This window comes from Haplochromis burtoni, unplaced genomic scaffold, assembly GCF_018398535.1.
Source record: "Haplochromis burtoni strain Fernald_Lab_line unplaced genomic scaffold, NCSU_Asbu1 Contig_247, whole genome shotgun sequence".
NCBI lineage: Eukaryota > Metazoa > Chordata > Actinopteri > Cichliformes > Cichlidae > Haplochromis > Haplochromis burtoni.
In genome coordinates this window covers 683,972-703,291 of record NW_024582608.1, presented here as the reverse complement: position 1 = coordinate 703,291, position 19,320 = coordinate 683,972, and the positions used below count along the sequence as shown (strand labels likewise).

The window sequence follows — 19,320 nt, the reverse complement described above, 5'->3', positions numbered from 1 at the left end:
CACACACACACACACACACACACACACACACACACACACACACACACACACACACACACACACACACACACACACACAGAGCGAGATCACAAGCCTCTTCCCTGAATACTTCCATCATATTGCCAAGATCCCAGCTAACAAACCCATGTTTACTGACATGAAACAACACAAATGCTTCTTTGAAAACATTGCGGACATCCTTTTTTCATTCCTCAGCACAGGGCAGCCTGAGTATAGCTTTGGAAGAAGTGTTTTACTGGGACGCTCAGAAAGGCAGTCATTACATTCCTCTTAGTGCAAAGATGCAGAAAGACAGAGAGAGGAAATGGAAGCATGAGAGCCCATTTGAGGATGTTTAACAATTGGCCAAACCAGGCATTAAGAACAGCAGAGCAGGTCAAAATATTTAATTGCTTTCTTCAATGGCGGATTCAAGGTAATGTCTGAATCTACACACTGAGATTTGAGGGCTAGATTACAGCATTATGTTTTTTATACACACAGTATTATAACTTGGGTAGAATTGTATAATTCCTCCATCTGTTTATCTTCGAATGAGTATTGGTGAGTCAAAGATATGTCATAGTCTTCAAACCAACATACTTTTATAAACTGTTTTGTTTATACAACCATGTATGATTAATTATGTGAGCTACTTTCATATAAGACATGCTGGCAGGATTAAATTAAATAAATAGACACAAGCACACAATATTCACGTTAAAGCCCGACTAACTTCGGATATACATCATGATTTACAGGGAATTGTGTAGGAGAATGAGGAAGAAAAGTGATTTAAGTGACACTGATGGCTGTTAATGCCAAATGTACTTGGCCAGGCCTGTAATTCAGAAACTGCTGATATACCATCTGTAGGATCTGCAGAGAATAGCCTGAAAAAAAGGCAAAACATTCAGTAAGTGCCAGTTCTCTTTATAAAATTGCTTTGTTAATGCCCAAGACCAGAAGAGAATGGTCCGACTGCTTTGAGCTGATAGGAAGGCAACAGTAACTCAAGGAACCATTTGTTACACCCAACATATGCATAAGCCCATTTCTGAATGCACAAACATACCAACTAATAAAATCAACAGAAAGCATATGATTTATGCTCTTGTTCATTTTGATTTCTATCAGCAAGTGACCAAGTACAACATTTCACAAAAGTCTTGACCCATTTCTTTAGATTTTGCTTCCAAGGAGACAGACTTTCTGATTCTGCAATTCAACAAGTAGTCTTGGGGATCTTGATTAATGTATTTATGAATGCAGAAAAGTACATTTGACCTGTCATGCAACACCATCTGGAATGCATCCAATTGGTAATGGCTTTATTTTTCAGCATAACAATGATTCCAAACACTCTGCCAATGCAGTAAAAGCATACCTGGATGGCGAAACAAAACACACACACAATGGAACACTATCAGTCATCGAATGAGCACCACAGAGTCTAGACATCAAAATTATTGAAGAACTATGGGATCATCTTGAGAGAGAAATGAAGAAAAGATACCCTACATCTAAAGAAATTATTTGAGTCTTCTTCAGGAAGTCTGGAGAACTATTCCTGAAAACTAGATGAGGAAATGACAATAAAGGTTGCCTAAGAGATAAAAAGTTCAGATTGCCATACCAAACACTGACTTTCAAGCTTGTTAAATGCGTAAAAACTCTTTGCTTTATATACTCTTTTTCCATGTATGGCTGCATGTTTCGATAAATTGCTTCACCTATTTCCTAAATTCCCAACAAAATATAAAGAAATGTGGCGTGGTGGAATACTTTTGCATATCATGGTATTGAAAGGATAGCTCATTAAACTAAAACTGTATTTCCATGTGTTCATCTTGAGTTTCCAAGTCCCTAAATTTCGTCCTTTTTTGTCTATAGTTATAGCTGGGCTTTGTGCCAGAAATAATTTTAGCAAGACCAAATAAATAGCTTACAACTATAGCAGATTTGAAGCACAATTAAACTTATCTATGGTGGCTTCCAGATGACAAAAATGGGGACAAAGTCATTAAAGCACCATAAAAATAATTTGAGTTTGAATGAATTCAGCCAAAATAATGGTGGTAAACATTCTTACGGGTGATCATGTAAAGTGGAATGCCAACTGTTTACTACCCAAGAGGAGCACAGTGATATATGAGTTTTCAAGGCTTTATGAGGACCAAAGCATCTGTGCATGTGTTTCAGTGTAAAACCGTACAAAGACTTATTAGTAAAACAGGCCAAAAGCCCATAATGCTGATGTGCAAAACTTCAAACTTGTTCAGGTTTTTTCTTTTTTTTAGGTAGGATTTGTGCATTTGTGTGCAAAAGATGATTTGCAAATGGCCAGTGTTCATTAAAGACTATTGAAATGATTGTACCTCCCTGTAGTGAAATGCAAGCTACTTCATAACTTACAGCAATAAAAAATGTTTGGTTTTGATGTATGGGGTTGTATAGAATTAACAAAAAATAAATAATAAATCTGGCAACCTAATGTTTGTCTCTCAACGTGTCATATCAGCCCCCTGCAGATAAAGTTTCAATGTGTGCAATGGGGCTTCAAATATACCCTGATTATTATTCGATTTGCTTAGACTTTAAGTTAAATGTACTTTGGTTTTTGTTTTCAGATTTTTTGCACAATTTTTAGTTCCAGAAACGCCATCAGGTCGAATAAGGTGCAACAATTGCACTTGTTGTCTTGATAATACAGGGATTCCATTGATTTATGTGAATAACTCACAGTAATGAATAGAAGTCTCAATATGAAGAGAGTTGTGCTTTGAATTAAAGAGAAAATTCTGCAGCTTCCTGGCAGGATCCCCCCACCACCACCACCACCACACACACACACAGAGCTGTGAATCGCTACTGGACTCCTACACGGGGCTCACTGCCTTTTGCATCTGCCTCTGATCCCACCATATTCATGACGCTTCGTGTCCGAGTTTACACAGCGGCGCACATCCTGCTTACCGGTGCGTGGAGCCACCAGCGTGCACGGCTGTGTGAGACGCGCAGAGTGCAAGCTTCAGCGCATAGTGCTCTCCTCCATGAAACCTGCTTCCAACCTCGAGGCACTGCGCTGGCAAGGCGCTTCCCAGAATGTAAAGCCAAGCTGCTCTTTTTGTCAGAGGCCTCAATGCGTTGAGGTCGATGTGTGAGCAACTGCTGGTTTAGACACGATATACAGGAGAGAGAGAGAGGGAGAGAGAGCTCCATGGGCAATGTAAAGGGGAGCGGTTGACTGAATTCACTGGTTTAAGCATCATGGATAGAAAGCCTTTTTTTTCTCTTTCTCTGGGCGTTGAGCAAACTGCGGACCTGTTGTGTACCCCAGCTGTAGGAAAAGTTTTGTCTCCTGGTTTGGACAAACAATGTCACTGATGTATACTCATATCTGATAATATTTGCACATATCCTATGTCGATTAGATCTTTGGTTTAAGAACGTATCATACATATCCTTTCCTCTTCACCGGGCCAACGCTTAGGTCTGTGACCAATTCCAGAATCTATAAAACTAGATTTAGTTAAATGCTTCACCACAGTGCTGCTGTTTCACAAACAAAGATGCTAAATTTAGAATATGAACTGTGTCGTGCAGACTTCAACTGAGAGCTGCCGAGTTGCTCTGCAGGAGCAAAGAGATTTAGTGCCTTCAGTGGTTTGCTCGGGGACTGACGAGTTGGCTAACTGATGTCCGGAAAAAAAGCTAGTGGAAAGACACAACCACACCCACAATTTTCAGTAATCTCACGAGTGTCGAACTATCGCTTTTTCTATCACAGTTGTCGCTTTTTAAACAACCGCTCAACGTGTAAAAAATCAAAACGCACGCCCACGCATTCTCTCTCTCTCTCACGCATATCCAAAACAAACAAAACAAAAAAAAAAAAAAGGAAAGAAACGAGGAGACCCCCATATGCCCCTGAGCAACCTAAAGTCTTGATTCTCCTTTAAATTTTCTCCTAGATTTGCCAGTACCATCAGCGGCAGCGGTGCTGCCTCTCGGTGTTGTGGTCGGGAGTACGCATGCGCCCGGCATTGGAATTACTGCGCTGGCAAGAATAAGTTAGACCTCGTCTTTCCTAAAAGAGCGAAAAAACACAGAGTTTAAATATGGTAGTGTTCAGAAGACGAAGAATGATGTGTTTTATCGTCTGCTTGCTCCCCGTCATTGTGGCCATGGTGTGCGCTCAAAGGTAAGTGACGGAGGATGCTCCACTCGTTTTACTAAGTGTATTACAGACGGCATGGGAAATACTTAGGCACTTCTGTTTGAAGAATATATCCTGTTTGAATCTGATTTTGTCTCTTTCTGTGTTTTCTTCGTCCATAGTGCCAGTGTCAGTGACCCTAGCAATATGTCTTTGGTCAAAGAAACGGTGGACAGACTGTTAAAAGGTTATGATATACGATTGAGGCCAGATTTCGGAGGTAAATGTACTTCTATTTTCCGGTACTATGTTAAAGGCAGCGCGTTGTCAGCCTGTGAAATATTACAGTTAATGTGTTAACTGGGCAGTTTTAAGCAAGTAATGAGGGGGGATATATCAGCTTTAGAATGACAGTGTAGATAAAATACGACTAACGCCAGAACACATGTGGATGATAAATTGCACCAGCACATTTATTTGAATGACGAGTCTCCAGAGTTGGGGAAAAAACAGTATCTGCTCATTTTTCTGAATATTAATGTCCAACTCAGGCGTTTATTGCCACGGAAATACATTAGAACTATCTGAGCTAAAGTCAGCAACTTTTAGAGGCAATACCAATACTTTCACTGCTGGCCAACGCATCTAATCCCACCCGAAATGAACACTGTAAACTATTATTCAGCTGACAAGAGCTAAATTCACAACTGTCTGCTTCCTAGTCACGTACTCATTATTAACCGATATGTCAGCGAATCACTCGGGCTACATCTGATGTGCAGTGTCTTCTTTTGTGTGTGTGCTTGTTTTCATCTGCCCAGGTCCTCCGGTTGGAGTGGGAATGAATATAGATATAGCCAGCATAGACATGGTATCAGAAGTCAATATGGTAAGTAGGCCATTATCACCTCTACTTTTGGGACAGTGTGTGACGATAGTGATAGCTGTTATGCTTAAGCCTATGGTGGGAGATGCCCACCATAGGCTGTGTGAACGTGCCAGATCAAATCAGTGGGTGTGAGTTTGAGACTTCAAAGCCACTGATCATTGTGTGTCATGACACGAATTAAACCTCTTTGGAGCTTTTAAATTGACTGGAATAGATGGACGATTGGTTTTTGGTCTTTTAAGCTGATTGCAGCCTCATTTTCTGAGCAAAAAGGCTGCACAGCCAAGCATCACTAACCTAACACAATCAATTGTTTTAGGGAATAAAGTTCAATCTGCATACATGGCACGCACCTGCAGTGTACTTCCATCTATCTTGAGGGAAGTTTTGATATTAACAAAAGTCTCAACGCTGAGAAGATTTTCTGAAACATCGTTTTTGACGAGTCTGTCAAAGCTGGGATTTTGCCAGTAATAGTGACAGTGGAGGAACTTCAGCAGCTGTAGCTATGAGAGGTGATTAAGTTTCATACAAGTGCGCCTCCTAGTGACGATATTATAGAACATCACCTCGGTTTTGAGAGAAACAGAGACATGTATTTTATCACACTGGAAGGTCAGCTTGACACTTATAATACACCAAGCAAAGGGGGCCAAAATGATATTTATGATGTTATGCATTAGCTTTTGATAGGTGCATTGTCACTCCTACATTTTTTTTAAACTTCTTTTCTTTTAATGTTTTACTTCAACAGTGGGAGCTGGCACATTAGTATTTACAACTTTTACATGAAATGTCTTGCTGTGTCCTGCTGCAGCAGTTGTTTTGGTGTTGCTATCTGTGATATGTTGCATATGTTTCACTCTAGGAAATTGTGGGCTGCAGCACCCAAACACTGTCGCTTGTGTTGTTATCTTCGTGCCTCTGTTGATTCGCAAGAGTGAGAAAACAGATGATAATATGTCTATTTGCATGTATTTGAGGACTTGCACAATCAGTCACACACACACCCACATACACAGGTACGCACACACATGCATACACAATGCAAGTCTTTGGAGCCTAGGACTGTGGCTTTGAATTCTTAATTAAAGCCATGTTTTCTCTGTGTGAAGGATGTTGAAAGCTTCCTTACATAGAGGTTGTTCATGTATATGTACTTGTTAAAAAGAGTGTAGGTTCAGAACTGTACTGTAAGTGCTAAAATAAGATGTATTTTCAAGTATCAAATGCATTCATGATGTTCTTTCCATCCTCATCCAGATTAATTATAGAATAACTAAGCATGTGAACATGTTTATGCAATTTATAGATGCAGGCTGATTAGGAAAAAAGGACAGCATACCATGTGTTACGTTACTAGTGATTCACATTATTTTCAAACTCATTAAACCACATTAGGACCCTTATGCCCTATGGATGGGGAAATTGTCATCCAGGATGACACGATAGAAGTGTTTCATCGTAGCAAAAAGTTATTATTAGAACAACCTTATACTTTTCTCCTATTTTGATCAAGTCTACCCAAATGGCAGGGTTCAGGTTCCCACAGCATAACAGGTCGTTACATCACCTCACTGTACAGTGGGGGTCGAGCATCATGGTTTTTCATTTAATTTGTGTCCTCTCTGTATATTTTCTCAGAAAATGCACAACAGCAGGAACTTATTATTAAATGACAATAGTGCTAGAAAGTAAATAATGATATTTATGTTATTTAGATTACATGGAGCAGTGCGGGAAGCAAATCAGGAAACTGTAATAGATTATGAGCTAGATACCATGGTGTGCCAAAACTATTTTTGCTAATACTTTCAACTCCCAACAACATTCAGAAAAAAAAACCTGACCTAACCTAACATCATTATTCTTGCCTACAAGCACACCACAGCTGGGATTTATATTCATGCACCCCCACACGGACAATCAACAAAAAAAAAATCCCACTCTCCATCTAAACACAAAAAAGCTGCTTCTTTTGATCATGTGAAGCCTTTGTTAGGTTTGGCCTACTAAACACCCTCTAATGTGAAAGCAGAGTCATTACCACCTGACCCACTGGAGTCTCATAAAAAGAAGAGGCCACATGTGTGTGTAATGGTCTCAGCATCTTTGATCTCTTGTCTTCCTCTAAATGTAGCCACTTTTCAGGATAGCAGCTGGTGTAGAAGCACTTTCCTTTCTTCCATTTCCTCTACCCCATCTGGCTCTCTGTCTGCCACTTATTTCAGGGATAGAACCTCCCTGTGTACTTTCTTTATTGAACGGAAAAGGGTTGAGGGTCGAGGATAATGGAGAGATGTCACAGAGGAATGCATCCAGCAGAGCTGCATTTATCTTCATGTTAGAACAGAACATCCATGTTTTGGTATGTATATATCAATTGAATCTGCTAGTCTGGCATTACTCTATGTTGGAGGCCTCACATCTGAAGCAGAGACACCAGGTGATGGCATATGTATTTGTTGACATTTTGCAAAAGACCTTTTAAAATAAATACATCTTTTGCAGCATTTGTCCTCAGTGTCATAGATCCATTTGCATCAAACTCACTTTAGATGAGTTCTCAACCTAAAAGAGCCTTTAAGCATGGGTGGCCGTCTCTGGTATTCATCACATAACCCCTCATAATATTTATGAGGGGTTTTAATATTAAAACTGTACATGCATATCTTCACTGATGATTGTGCCATATAGAAAACTATATTACATGTTTGGGGTTTTTTAAGGATTGCGGCTTGACAATGAAGAGGATGTGGCCAGTGAAAGGTCACTTGTTCCTGTGTTTTGGACCCAGTGTCACAATCTTTGGCTTGGGACTTTGGATATGATTGTCTAAGACCTAGGGGTCACATTTTTCACTTTTCAGTATGTGACATAAAGAGACAGAGAGAGAGACAGAGACAGATAGGAGAAAGAGCTCTGACATTAACAAGTTACCATGTGGAGAGCCAGCAGCGGTGCTGGTGTTGGAGGGAAGGTCATGTACCTAGTGCTGCAGAGGGTTCATTCTGCGTGACTCAGAGGTGGACATACAGAGAGGGACGCACACTCGGAATACCAATGACATGTTAGACATTCAACCTAAGGCAAGTGGCTTGCAAGCCTTGATTCATGTCGTGGTCAAAATAAAAAATAGAAAAAATAGTGGAAATTAAGTGGGAATATAGAGGCATTAGTAGATCTCCCTTCAATCCTCTCAGTAATTGTCTTCTGCTTCTCTGCTGCTCAAGTCTCAATATTTACTTTTGGTTTAGCTCCTGAGCAGTTGAAGTTTAAGCCAGCAGTTTTCACAGGAGAGAAATATTCCTGTCTGAGGATGAAGAAAAGTTCTTATCCCCCTCCAAAAGGCAGAAATACCATTATTGATGCACATAAAGGTCGAAAGGAGCTTATTGATTGTTGGAGAGGGACTGCAAACTTCAGACCCCCTTCAATTTTGGTACCACCTCTCAGCACGTCTGGTGTAAATGCATGAAGACTGTACGGAAAACTCTACCGCTTATACTATATATCATAAAGATACATTATAATGGATGTTGGCTGAAAGGCAGGAGATTATTGCTTACCACATGATATTAAAAAGGAAGAAAGATTGTGATAGCACTTATGTGGTATTGCACAATATCTCATCCCAGACCTAAGAGCTTTAAAATGATATTAAGCCTGCTTCTATAGATATGTCTAAATCTATGTCACAGCCACCTTCAGTAATCTGGATAGAGCTGTGTACCAATGAGCAGATGACGTACGGAGGAATGTTCAACCGTGTCAGTATTAGTTTAAATAGGTTTCCATGACATGGGTTTGAACACTGAAGAACACTTAGTATAAAATGTCAGTGGGGAAGAAAACATCTGCTTAATCAGATCATAATAAGGTTAAACCAATTGATGGGTGTCATGTAATCTTAGAAAATAATGAGCGCCACTAAATCTATTTTCATTAAAGAATACATCAGCTCTATTGTCTTTTTTTTGTCAAAGCCCACACACTTTGGCAGGGTTTCACCAAAGCTATACACAGGTTGATTGCTGCAGGCTTTGCCAGTACTCCAATTACCCCCACACTCCTGCTCCATGGTTGTTGCATAGTAACTAATGGAAGCGAAGAAGCAATGTGTGAAGATTCACAAACTGAAACACCTTTCATTTGTGGAAGGAAATAAAAAGAAATGTGCTAAAACTCAATCAAAATGTGTGAATTTGTGAAGACACACCAATGTTTTTTGGTGTGCAAAGTGTCAAATTAAATGTGAAACTATTAAATCGTCTTTGCTCAGATATAAATTTGAAACAAGCTATTTAGAAAATATTGGTAATATTTATTTGAGTTGGAAATTTTGCAACTTGATGGCATACTTTGATTAAAATGACTAAAAAAAAAATCTTCTTTTTTCAGTGTAAAAGTTATAACCATGCCTCTAACTTTGGGAAGGCTATAACTAATCAAAACGTCTTTATTAAAAGTTACACTTGCTAAAAGCTCATTGAAGTGCCTCGTGTAGTGAAGTGACTTCTTATCCTCAGTCTGTGAACAGACATGGACATACTTAAAATGTCTTTAATGAGAAGTACAGTGTGTCTGTGTTTCTCCCATGCACATGCATACATTCGCAAATCCAAAGCCCTCGCTGGTCTATAGTCATGTCTCATCTCATAAACTGGTATTTTAACAGATCCTCAGTGAAGTTGTTGGAATAATGCAAGAGACCAGAGTCCAGACAAATGCACCCATGGTCACATTCAGGGTTTTTATTTATTTAAGAAAACAAGCTGAACACAATAATTGTACAGTTGCGGGCCATAAAACTACTTTATAAGCTAAAAGAGACTATGGACAGATGCATAGCAGGTTTGCATTGTGCGTTGCAGTCTGCCACAGTAACTTTTGCTTCCAAAACCTACAACATCTGAAGCATCCTTAATTTGTAGTATTTAATCAGCTGATTATGAAAGCACTGGAAAATGTTATGTAAGAATTGTGAACAACCTTGATATATGAATAGAAGAACACATTTGGAAATAAAAGACCTCCTTCATTTTATATTGATGCTACCATGTTATTTGGTAGGAAAAGCTTATAATTTATTTGTGAATACTTTCAGGTTTGTTTACTCTTATTGTAGCAAAAGTTTGAAAGGGGAAAAAAGGCTGATATGGAGGTCAGTCCAAATAAAAATATTTATCACAGTGAGTATTTTAGTGAAACGTGTTTACTCATACATTTATATTCACAGGGAATATTTTCAACTCCCTCATTATTAAGCTGTGATGCATTTTGAACTGTACTTTTCTAATAAGTTCTTGTCCTTGGCATTCACTTGTCTCTCCCACTGCTTCCAGGTGTAACCTGTTTCCTTGGTATAGTTTGTTCTTCAGACAGAAACCCTTGTGTCACAGAATATTCTCCACCCTCTCACTCTCTTAATATTTTCTTTCATGGCAGTTTTCATTGTGATACCTCTTTCCACCTGTAAATCTGGCCATGACTTTCCTCTGTCTAATCAGCATGAAGAGGAAAAACATAAAACATAAAACGGAAATGGAAATTCTTCACCTTGCATAGAAAACAACAAGTAAATATGACATTGTGCAGAGGATGTTGGAGATGAAATTGTGTTTTAGTGATGACCCTGTTCCTCACTGGAGAAAGATTCTAGGTTCTGAGGCATTTTTGTGTGTTAGTACGTTCTCCCTCTGCATGTGTGGGTTCCCTCCTAGTGCACCAACCTTTGTCACAAGTCCAAAGACGTGTATATTATGGTAATAAGTGATTCTATTTTGGCTGTATAGTTGTGACTGCTCACATTCACACCTATACCCATGTCGCTGTCTCTCTGTGGTAGACTGGCAACCTGTCATGGGTGTCCCCCACCTATTTCCTATGTGTGATAGGCTCCAGCTCTGCCTATGATCCTGAATTGGATACATGGTTATGAAAACAGATGGATGGATGCCAGTCTATAGAGTTTTAGTAATCTATTTACAGTTAAAGCATGGGTCACTTGAATCTTGTTTAAAAAAAGGCATAATTTATGTGGGTGTTTATGTACACAACATATGATTACTTTTTTATGTCAACAATAAGAACACATAACCTACAGGTAGGTGTTAGCAGAAGCTATTAGCAGAATATAAATGAGGCTGAAGCTAATAATTGTGTTTCTGCGATAAGACCATAATATAATAAAGCAGGTAAACAGAAATAAGGTTCTAAATGATCCTCTTCATCAGGGAGATTAAGAAAATGAATGTAAAACTTGAACAGAATAAACATAAATGAGGAATTTCCTCTTTTGATGAGCACTGTACACGATAAAGTGATCACCGAGGATGTGCGTCACCAATAAAATACCAATAAGTTTAGGGTAAAAAAAAAACACGTGTCAGAGCCTTAAGACTCTGTTTGTTGGCTTTATGAATATAGTATGTAAAGTAAATTTAAATTCTTTAACACATACAAAGCAAGTAATACATGTTCCATCAGTGTTCACATATTTTGGAAACTAGCTGGAATTATTCATTACTAAACTTCTTTATTTTAAGTATTGATTGTTTCAGAGACAGGACATGGACGTCAAAAAGCACTTGTAATGCAATTTTATTAAATGTTATCCTAAAATGTTTTACAGTAATAAAAACAAAGATTTCCACTCGTGTTATCTTTTAAAAAACAATTGCAAATTTAACAAATTAACATATTTCTTAACTAGACCACTTACCATTCACACAGTGTCTAATAGCAATTAAAAGCAACTAAAGTAGTACCAAACTGAGCGCCTTGACACAACTGCCTAGCAACAACTGTTATAAAGAGAGTGCTGAAGGATCTCCAATCTGGATTGCTGAGTGTAGCCTGAAACTGTAGAGAAGATTGAGTATTTAGTTGCTCAATAAGCAAGCTAACAGTTGGAACCAAAGTCAATCAGATGTAGCAAACACATTTAAAATGCCGTGGGTAGGCAGTAAATCAAAAAGGAGGCTGATGATCATATAAGCAGGTACAGACAAGTGGAACACAGTGAAGGCTGCAGCAACACGGGAATAAGACAACTTAGGCAACCTGGAAAATGTTTTCTTTGTTTTATTAATTTCAGATAAGGTAGAAAGAGAGGTCATTGTGATCAGTGTCAAGAAGCAACAGGAAAATTCAAAAACAGTGGCTGGTGGGCATGAAGAAAGAATGACACGGCTGAAAGTGATATTATATTACTGAGAGCACAGGAAATAGTCAGAGGCAGAGGAGGGAGGAGAGAAAGATGGAGCAGCTGTCCCCATGACAAGATTACCACAGGTTTTTGTGCAGTCGAAATCTCTTAAGCCGTGTGTACAAAGATGTCTGACTAAATAGGGACTAAGGAGTTAGCTTGCCATTATTTCTCATCTCACTGCAGGTATCTTTTTAAAATCACACAACTCGTCTTTACAAAACCTGTCCTCAGCCCCGAGTTATGATTCAAAAGTAGTTTTTCGATCACTGTATTTAATTAGGCGTAGCCAAGTGTTGAAAAGCTTTCACTTGGGCAGTCTAACAATCCCTTTTTGCAGATGATGTGGTTCTGTTGGCTTCATTAGGTGGTGGCCTCCAAGTCTAAGGCCATGGTCCTCAGCTGGAAATAGGTGGAGTGCCCACTCCAGGCCAAGGATGAGTTACTGAAAGAAGGAGTTTAAGTATCTCGGGGTCTTGCTCACGAGTGAAAAGAGCAGTAGATCAACCGACAGATTGTTGCAGTGACTGCAAAAATGCCGGTATGTCCATCAGTTCGTCATTCTAAAGAGAGAGCTAAATGTAAAAGCCAAGCCCTCGATTTAACGGTCAATCTATGTCCCTACCCTCACCAATGGTCACAAGCTTTGTGTAACGACTGAAAGGAAAAAGTAAACGGATACAAGCAGCAGAAAAGAGCTTTCGCCGAAGGAAACCTAGCTTTTCCCTTAGAGATAGGGTGAAGAGTTTGCCCATCCGGGAGGGGTTCATAGTACTACTCCTACAAATCGAAAGGAGCCAGTTGAGGTGATTCGGGCATCTGATGAGAATGCCTCATGGGCGCCTACTCGGTGAGGTGTTCCGGGCATGTCCCACCGGCAGGAGGCCATGGGGCAGACCCAGGACACGCTGGGCTGGCCTGAATACACCTTCTTGTTCCCACGGACAAACTGGAGGTGGTGGTTATCCGCTTAGGCTCCTGCCCTGTGACCCAGCCCCAGATAGGTGGAAGAACATGTACGTATGGATGGATGGTATTTAATTAAGTTCAAAGTTTAGGCACAGTTCACAGCCTTGCTATACTTAGCCTCTCACTTTTCATCCTGTTCCATCATAAGGTTAAAAGTGTTGAACCTTAAGCTGTTAAAAAGTTTCTGTGCTGGGTTGAATGCAAGCTAAACAGCAAAGATGGATATATTTACTGCCAGAATACCATTGTCTTACTGCACTTTGCCTCTCTGCACTCTTTCCTGTTAAGGAAACTGGATAGGCAGAACAAAGAAAGGAACATATGGAGTTCAACACTTTTGCAAATGCAAAAAAAACAAATTCACTAAAACTTCTCAAAATATTAAAAGCTGGGTGTCCCATGGGTACACTAAATTGTACATGGAGGAATCCTTTAAGTGTTTGGCCACTGCATTTTCACATCTTGATATAACTCAAATCTGGTTATCTTTGAAATATCAGCTGAGTTTCATACACCCATCACTGTATCCACACATGCACCAGAAATGTACTTCTTAGATTGCTATTAATATTACAGACATTGCATATTGTACAATTAGTACCATAGCTCTAAATGTCAAAGGAAGGAAGGCATGTAATCAATTCCCTCAGGTTAAACAAGCTCACTAGTTAAGCATCTGATTCACTGCTGCCTGTGACAGAGAATGATGGGCTGGATGTTCAGACAACAGCACATTCCCTGCAGCAGTAGGTCTAACATCATCTTGTTTTCGTGTCGGTGGGCAGAGCAGGGCGATTTAACAGCATATTGCCACTGTTCTATTGAGTATTGCAAGGTAATAATTTCTACCCCTATATTATGTTGCTCTGTTATATTTTCCCATCTGTCTCTCTCTTTCTCTCTCTCCCTCCAAAGTGTATCTCTCATTTTCATTTTTTCTTTGCCTATTTGATAATGACACAAGGCTGAGGCCCTGCTGCAGGGGGGATTAGACAGAGTTACAAATCAAAGTGGGTTAATCGGCTAGCCTACCATTTTTGCAGGCATCTCTCAGTTCAGTGGTCCCACTACTCTATTTGTTTGTGTGTATTACTGTAGTGTTTTCGCACACCTGCTCAATGGTTGTTGTTTTTTTTGTTAGTTTATTCGTTAAAACAAAAACGAGCAAAAAATATCACAACATATTTCTTTTGAACTTTTTATGGACTCACCTTTGGAGAGACAAATTAGGAGTGACAGTACAATCAACCATCTGCTTTCAGGAAATAAACCCAAGATGGCTTGTGTGGTTGCATACAAAGTCAGTTGATGAGCATGGTTCTGGTGATTCTCCTGCCTTCAGGTTTGGACATTGTGGACTCTTTTTTTGGAGACTGCTGTTTGATTTTTTGTGTGCAGCAGAAAACTCTCCACGCCAGGCATCATCCTGCACATGAAGATTGGGTCACATTCAGAGCTCTTTGCACAAGTTTGAATTCCATGTTTAAATCACAAATGAGGATTTGCAAGTTTAGTCCTAGACTTCCAAGGAGAAAATGTAGCATGAACTATGTGCTGAGCTTTAGAACCTTTTTATTCAACCCCACATACTGATGAATATTCTTAAAATCCTGTTAGTTGCTGAAACTAAGACAGTCAGCACAGTGTGGAATGGACTGGACTAGGACACAAACAGGTCTAATCTCAGATTCCTCAAAGCTAGTGTTATTTTTGCCAAAGACGCTGTGCCTATATAATTACTTAATTCCCAGTGTTAATCAGTGATAAATGTTTAGTGGCAGCTATTTTCCTTTGATTGAAACATTTTTTTAGCCATATGCTGTCATGGCTGGATGCCAGGTGACTATTTATGCATTAAAGATGGTATGATATGTCTCTGACACTCACAGTTTACTGTGCACACATTTATCTTCAAAGCTGAGAGCTGCACAGTATGTTGTGTCACTGAAGTTGTGTTACAGAAAAGCCAAGACAGATGCATATAATACTCATAGTCACAGCCACATTTGGGTGCACTTTCCATTTTGCCTGCTCTTTTTCTTAATAGGAAGGGCACGAGTTGAATCATGATCGACTGTGTGTTCAAAATATGAGTGTTAGTGTGTAAGCATTGCTGTTGAGTGTTGTGTACCAGGGATAACACTCATCACTGCGTGGGATCTATTTTTAGGTTGTTAATCAAGTAACATGTTCTGACTGACACACTCAGTATGATATCCCATGAAGTGTGAGTGCAGGGAGATTGCTTCATTTTGGCTCATCCCACCGCAGTGACCTACCAGAGGTCAAAATGATGTGTGTGAGAGTGCAGATGCAAGTCTTTGCTTTAGTGCCTGTTGTCAAACAACAAAATAGCTCTGTACAGTGTTTCCAGATGCACAGGGTGCCAGACACATTTACAGAGATTTGCTTCTCTTTATTTGTATGTGTTTGTTCTCTTTAAATGCATCCCAAAAATTGGACGAGAGGGAAGGGTAAAAATATGTTTTTTTTTCTAAAACGTCTATTATGAAACAAGAACGGTCATGACACAGAAAGATGCCGTAATTATCCAGGGAACAATACGACACAGCGTAGCCACTCACATTTAGTACAACCTTTTGAACAAAGTTAAACATGTCAGCAGGGCAACATTTTAGAGTGACATGAAGGTTACAGGTTATAAAAGTCAGATGACATTTATAGTCATCAGAACTAAGCAAATAAGACACTAATAATATGTAATATACAATTGTTTGTTTGTTTTTGTTTTTCATAATTCTATAATGACTGATGAATTAAAGCCAGTTAAGCACCTGCACTACAGTAGGTAATGTTTGAGATAAAGGATTAGCAGTCACCCTCTACTGACCAATCAGTGCTCAGGAAAATAACATAACCATACACGGAAGACCCCTTATCTCCCAGTGATAGGACAGTAATAGGGACTAAAGTTTTTTTTAAGTGTTAAAGGTGTTGTTCTTGTTTTTCTTTCTGATTAGCAATATATAATGTTTTGTAAGATGGACATTGTAAACACCTTGACCAAAACACAATTGAAAAGTGTTAATTATAACACATAGACATGGACTTCACACCTGACATTTGAGGTAAACAATGATTTCACAGGCTACCCTTACCACAGCAGTTAAAACATTTGAGTTGAATCACATAAAGACAAGGAAAATGACACAAGTCTTTTTTTTTCTTACTCTCAGTTTATTGTTAGTGTAGATGTTATTCACATACATTAAAATACAGTGTGTACAAAAGCGTGGCCACTAAGAGATACAGTGGTTTAATCCTAAAACAGGATAACTATTTGCATTTGCTGACTTTTAATCCAAATTTATAGGCAAGCTGAGTCTACATTTGATAACCACCATAGTGTGACCACATTGCTGAATTGCTAGTATTAAGATAACTGAGCCCAGATAAGACAAAGTTATCCTGGGTATGCTAAACTTGCTTTGTAGTACAGCCGCCGCAAAAATTCTTAACAACGCTGGGTTTTTTTTTTCTCCTATTATCAGAGAATAATGATCCATTCAGTGATACCTGTTTAAATACAACAGTAATACTTACCGGGGTGCTACATTAGGAGTCAAAATCGAATCACTATTTCATTAAAATTATTACATTTTACCAACCAACTGAGAATGTTGTCAGTTGCAATAACTATAATGTATAACAAACCAAATGAGAAAGTTATTTGGAAGATTCTTGACGCTAATCTTTTAATAAACCTTACATGAAGCCAGCAATTACAAAGTTACAATATTTTTTTCCTTGTGTATATTCTTGTGTGTATATATTTTCTTCCTTCTCTGATTAAACAGATTTATTAACGTGTTTGTGACTGTTTATCTTTGCTATAAATTTGACTGTTGGTCACATGATTTGCTTCATGTCTGGCAATAACATAGATTTTACAGTGTGTGAAAACTCATGATACTAGCTGTCAATGAAGCACAGGACTATATTCTACTTTATCGCAGCTTGTCAAAATACGAGAAGTTGATAATGGCTTGGCAGGAGAACCAGGGGGTGTGGATTGGTTTTCACAGCAGCTGAATGTGGCACAGAGTTGATAATGGGATAGCGCTGAGCGGTGTAATGCAGCACTTGGCCTAAAGGATATGTTTGCTCTCACTTCTGTCTTATGGGAAAGCATTTTAGCATTGTTACTTTTATGCAAGTTACAAGTTTAGTTTAAATTTAGATGGCCAGTTTTCGGTCCAAAAAACCCCAAAACACAGACAATACAAGCTTATTGATCATAGTCTTAGGTATGGGCTAGGTATGATTTTCCCTCTCGTATTTGTTTCCAACAAGATAGAACAAGTTCTGTGGTTGCCTGTTGTGCCATTAAAGGGAGTTTTATGTCCAGCACCCATGTTGAATATGAATCATGAAACAATTTCTATCTTATTCAACCTTGTATGGACAGCTGTGATAAAGTATGAAATGAGTCTTTTGAAGGGCTTTGCCTTTTGCTGTTGCAGATTCTCTCTCTCGTACTTCTCTCTCTAACTGTGATTTGTGTTTATGTATGTATAATATAATAAGTACATTTCCTAAGTTCAATTCCATTAACAACAACATGTAATTTATATTACATGGCAAAGAAACTATTATAGGGAAAACCCCCAACAATCAGTTGAGCAAACACCTATGAGCAAGCACTTGGTGACAATGAGAAGGGAAAGAAGAAACCTCTGGAAGAACCGCTATCAGGGAGGATTCTGCCATGACCATTTGGGAGATCATGAGAAAGAGGGGGAAGAAAAAAAAAGCTTAGAGAGAACGGACAAAACAAATACATTTTATATTGCAATACTAACAGTTTCTTGATTGATAAATGGTGGTACAACTTGATAGCCAGAAGAAAGTACTGTACTTTTTGTCACTCCCATATATGAAATAAAGGTTGTTTTCTGCACATTGCAATGGCTTAAAATGTTCATCAGACCTTTAGGAATTTGTGAGATCACTGTCGAAGTTACAATTGTAGATAAACAAAAGAATTCTTTTCAAACAGTTATATAAGGATCGAATGGCTCCTAGCAGCGGGACAGATACCGCATGCTCCCAAAGCACCTCTCACAGAACACGCAAGTGAAACAGTCGAATGCCTTCTCCAAATCCACAAAACACATGTAGACCACTTGGGCAAAATGTCATGTACTCTAAAGTATCATTGAGGGGGTAAGGAGGTGTTCCAGTGTTCCATGACCATGGACATGACCAGTTCTTTTCCAGCACCCTGGCATAGAGGCTGAGGAGTGTGATCCACCTCTAGTTGGAGCATATCCTTTGGTCCCCTTCTTCAAAAATGGGAAGCACTACCCTAATCTGCCAATCTAGAGGTACTGCACCTGATCTCCACTAAACATTGTGGAAGTGTGTCAACCAAGACAGCCCTACAACATCTAGAGTTTTCAGCAGCTCAGGGCAAATCTCATCCACCCCAGGGGGCCTGCCACTAAGGAGTTGTTTAACTGGCTCAGTGACCTTACCCCCTGTGATGGACAAGTCATCCCCCTTGTCCCCAAACTCTGCTTCCTCTATGGGAAAACTTGTCGATGGGATTAAGGAAGTCCTTGAAGCACTCCTTCCACTTTCCAAAAGTATCCTCAGTTGAAATCAGCATTAGGCAGATCAAACCACACAAAGATATTCAGCCTTTTGCAGTTGCCATGTAAGACCTCAAACCTTAACCAAACAGACATGATCTCAAGGGACTTATTCACATTGGACATTCAAAGAATATGGCTTCACTAACACAGCTGTGTGAAAACGGATTGCCCTATAGTCATCTTGAATAGTATGCATGACTAAAGTTTCCGAATAAAAGTTCATGTTTAAGTAACTGTGGCCAAAGGAGATTTTATTATTAATTAAATATCAAAGTTCAATGTTTTTTGAATGCCTAATTGGTGTGTTAGTAAATGCACACAAATCTAAGAAACTTATCTGTTACTGTCTTCTATGTACTTTTTGAAGCAGATACTTAAATATTTTTAAATGGAAGGCGAAATATGAAAAAATGTTGAATTGTATTTTTGTTTGTAGAGCCCTTTGAGCATTAAGGCTTCTTGATGCTCATCTGAG

General features: G+C 39.0%; 1 protein-coding gene across 1 annotated transcript in view; it reads left to right on the top strand.

The window, feature by feature from the left end:
- The first annotated feature begins 3,125 nt into the window (after positions 1 to 3,125).
- LOC102293339 (gamma-aminobutyric acid receptor subunit beta-2) overlaps positions 3,126 to 19,320 on the top strand; it is a 69,392-nt gene continuing 53,197 nt past the window's right edge. The window contains exons 1-3 of the mRNA XM_005942255.3: positions 3,126 to 4,204; positions 4,342 to 4,439; positions 4,981 to 5,048. Coding sequence (XP_005942317.1) covers positions 4,122 to 4,204; positions 4,342 to 4,439; positions 4,981 to 5,048 — 249 coding nt within the window. The 5' untranslated portion in view covers positions 3,126 to 4,121. The remainder of the gene's footprint in view (positions 4,205 to 4,341; positions 4,440 to 4,980; positions 5,049 to 19,320) is intronic.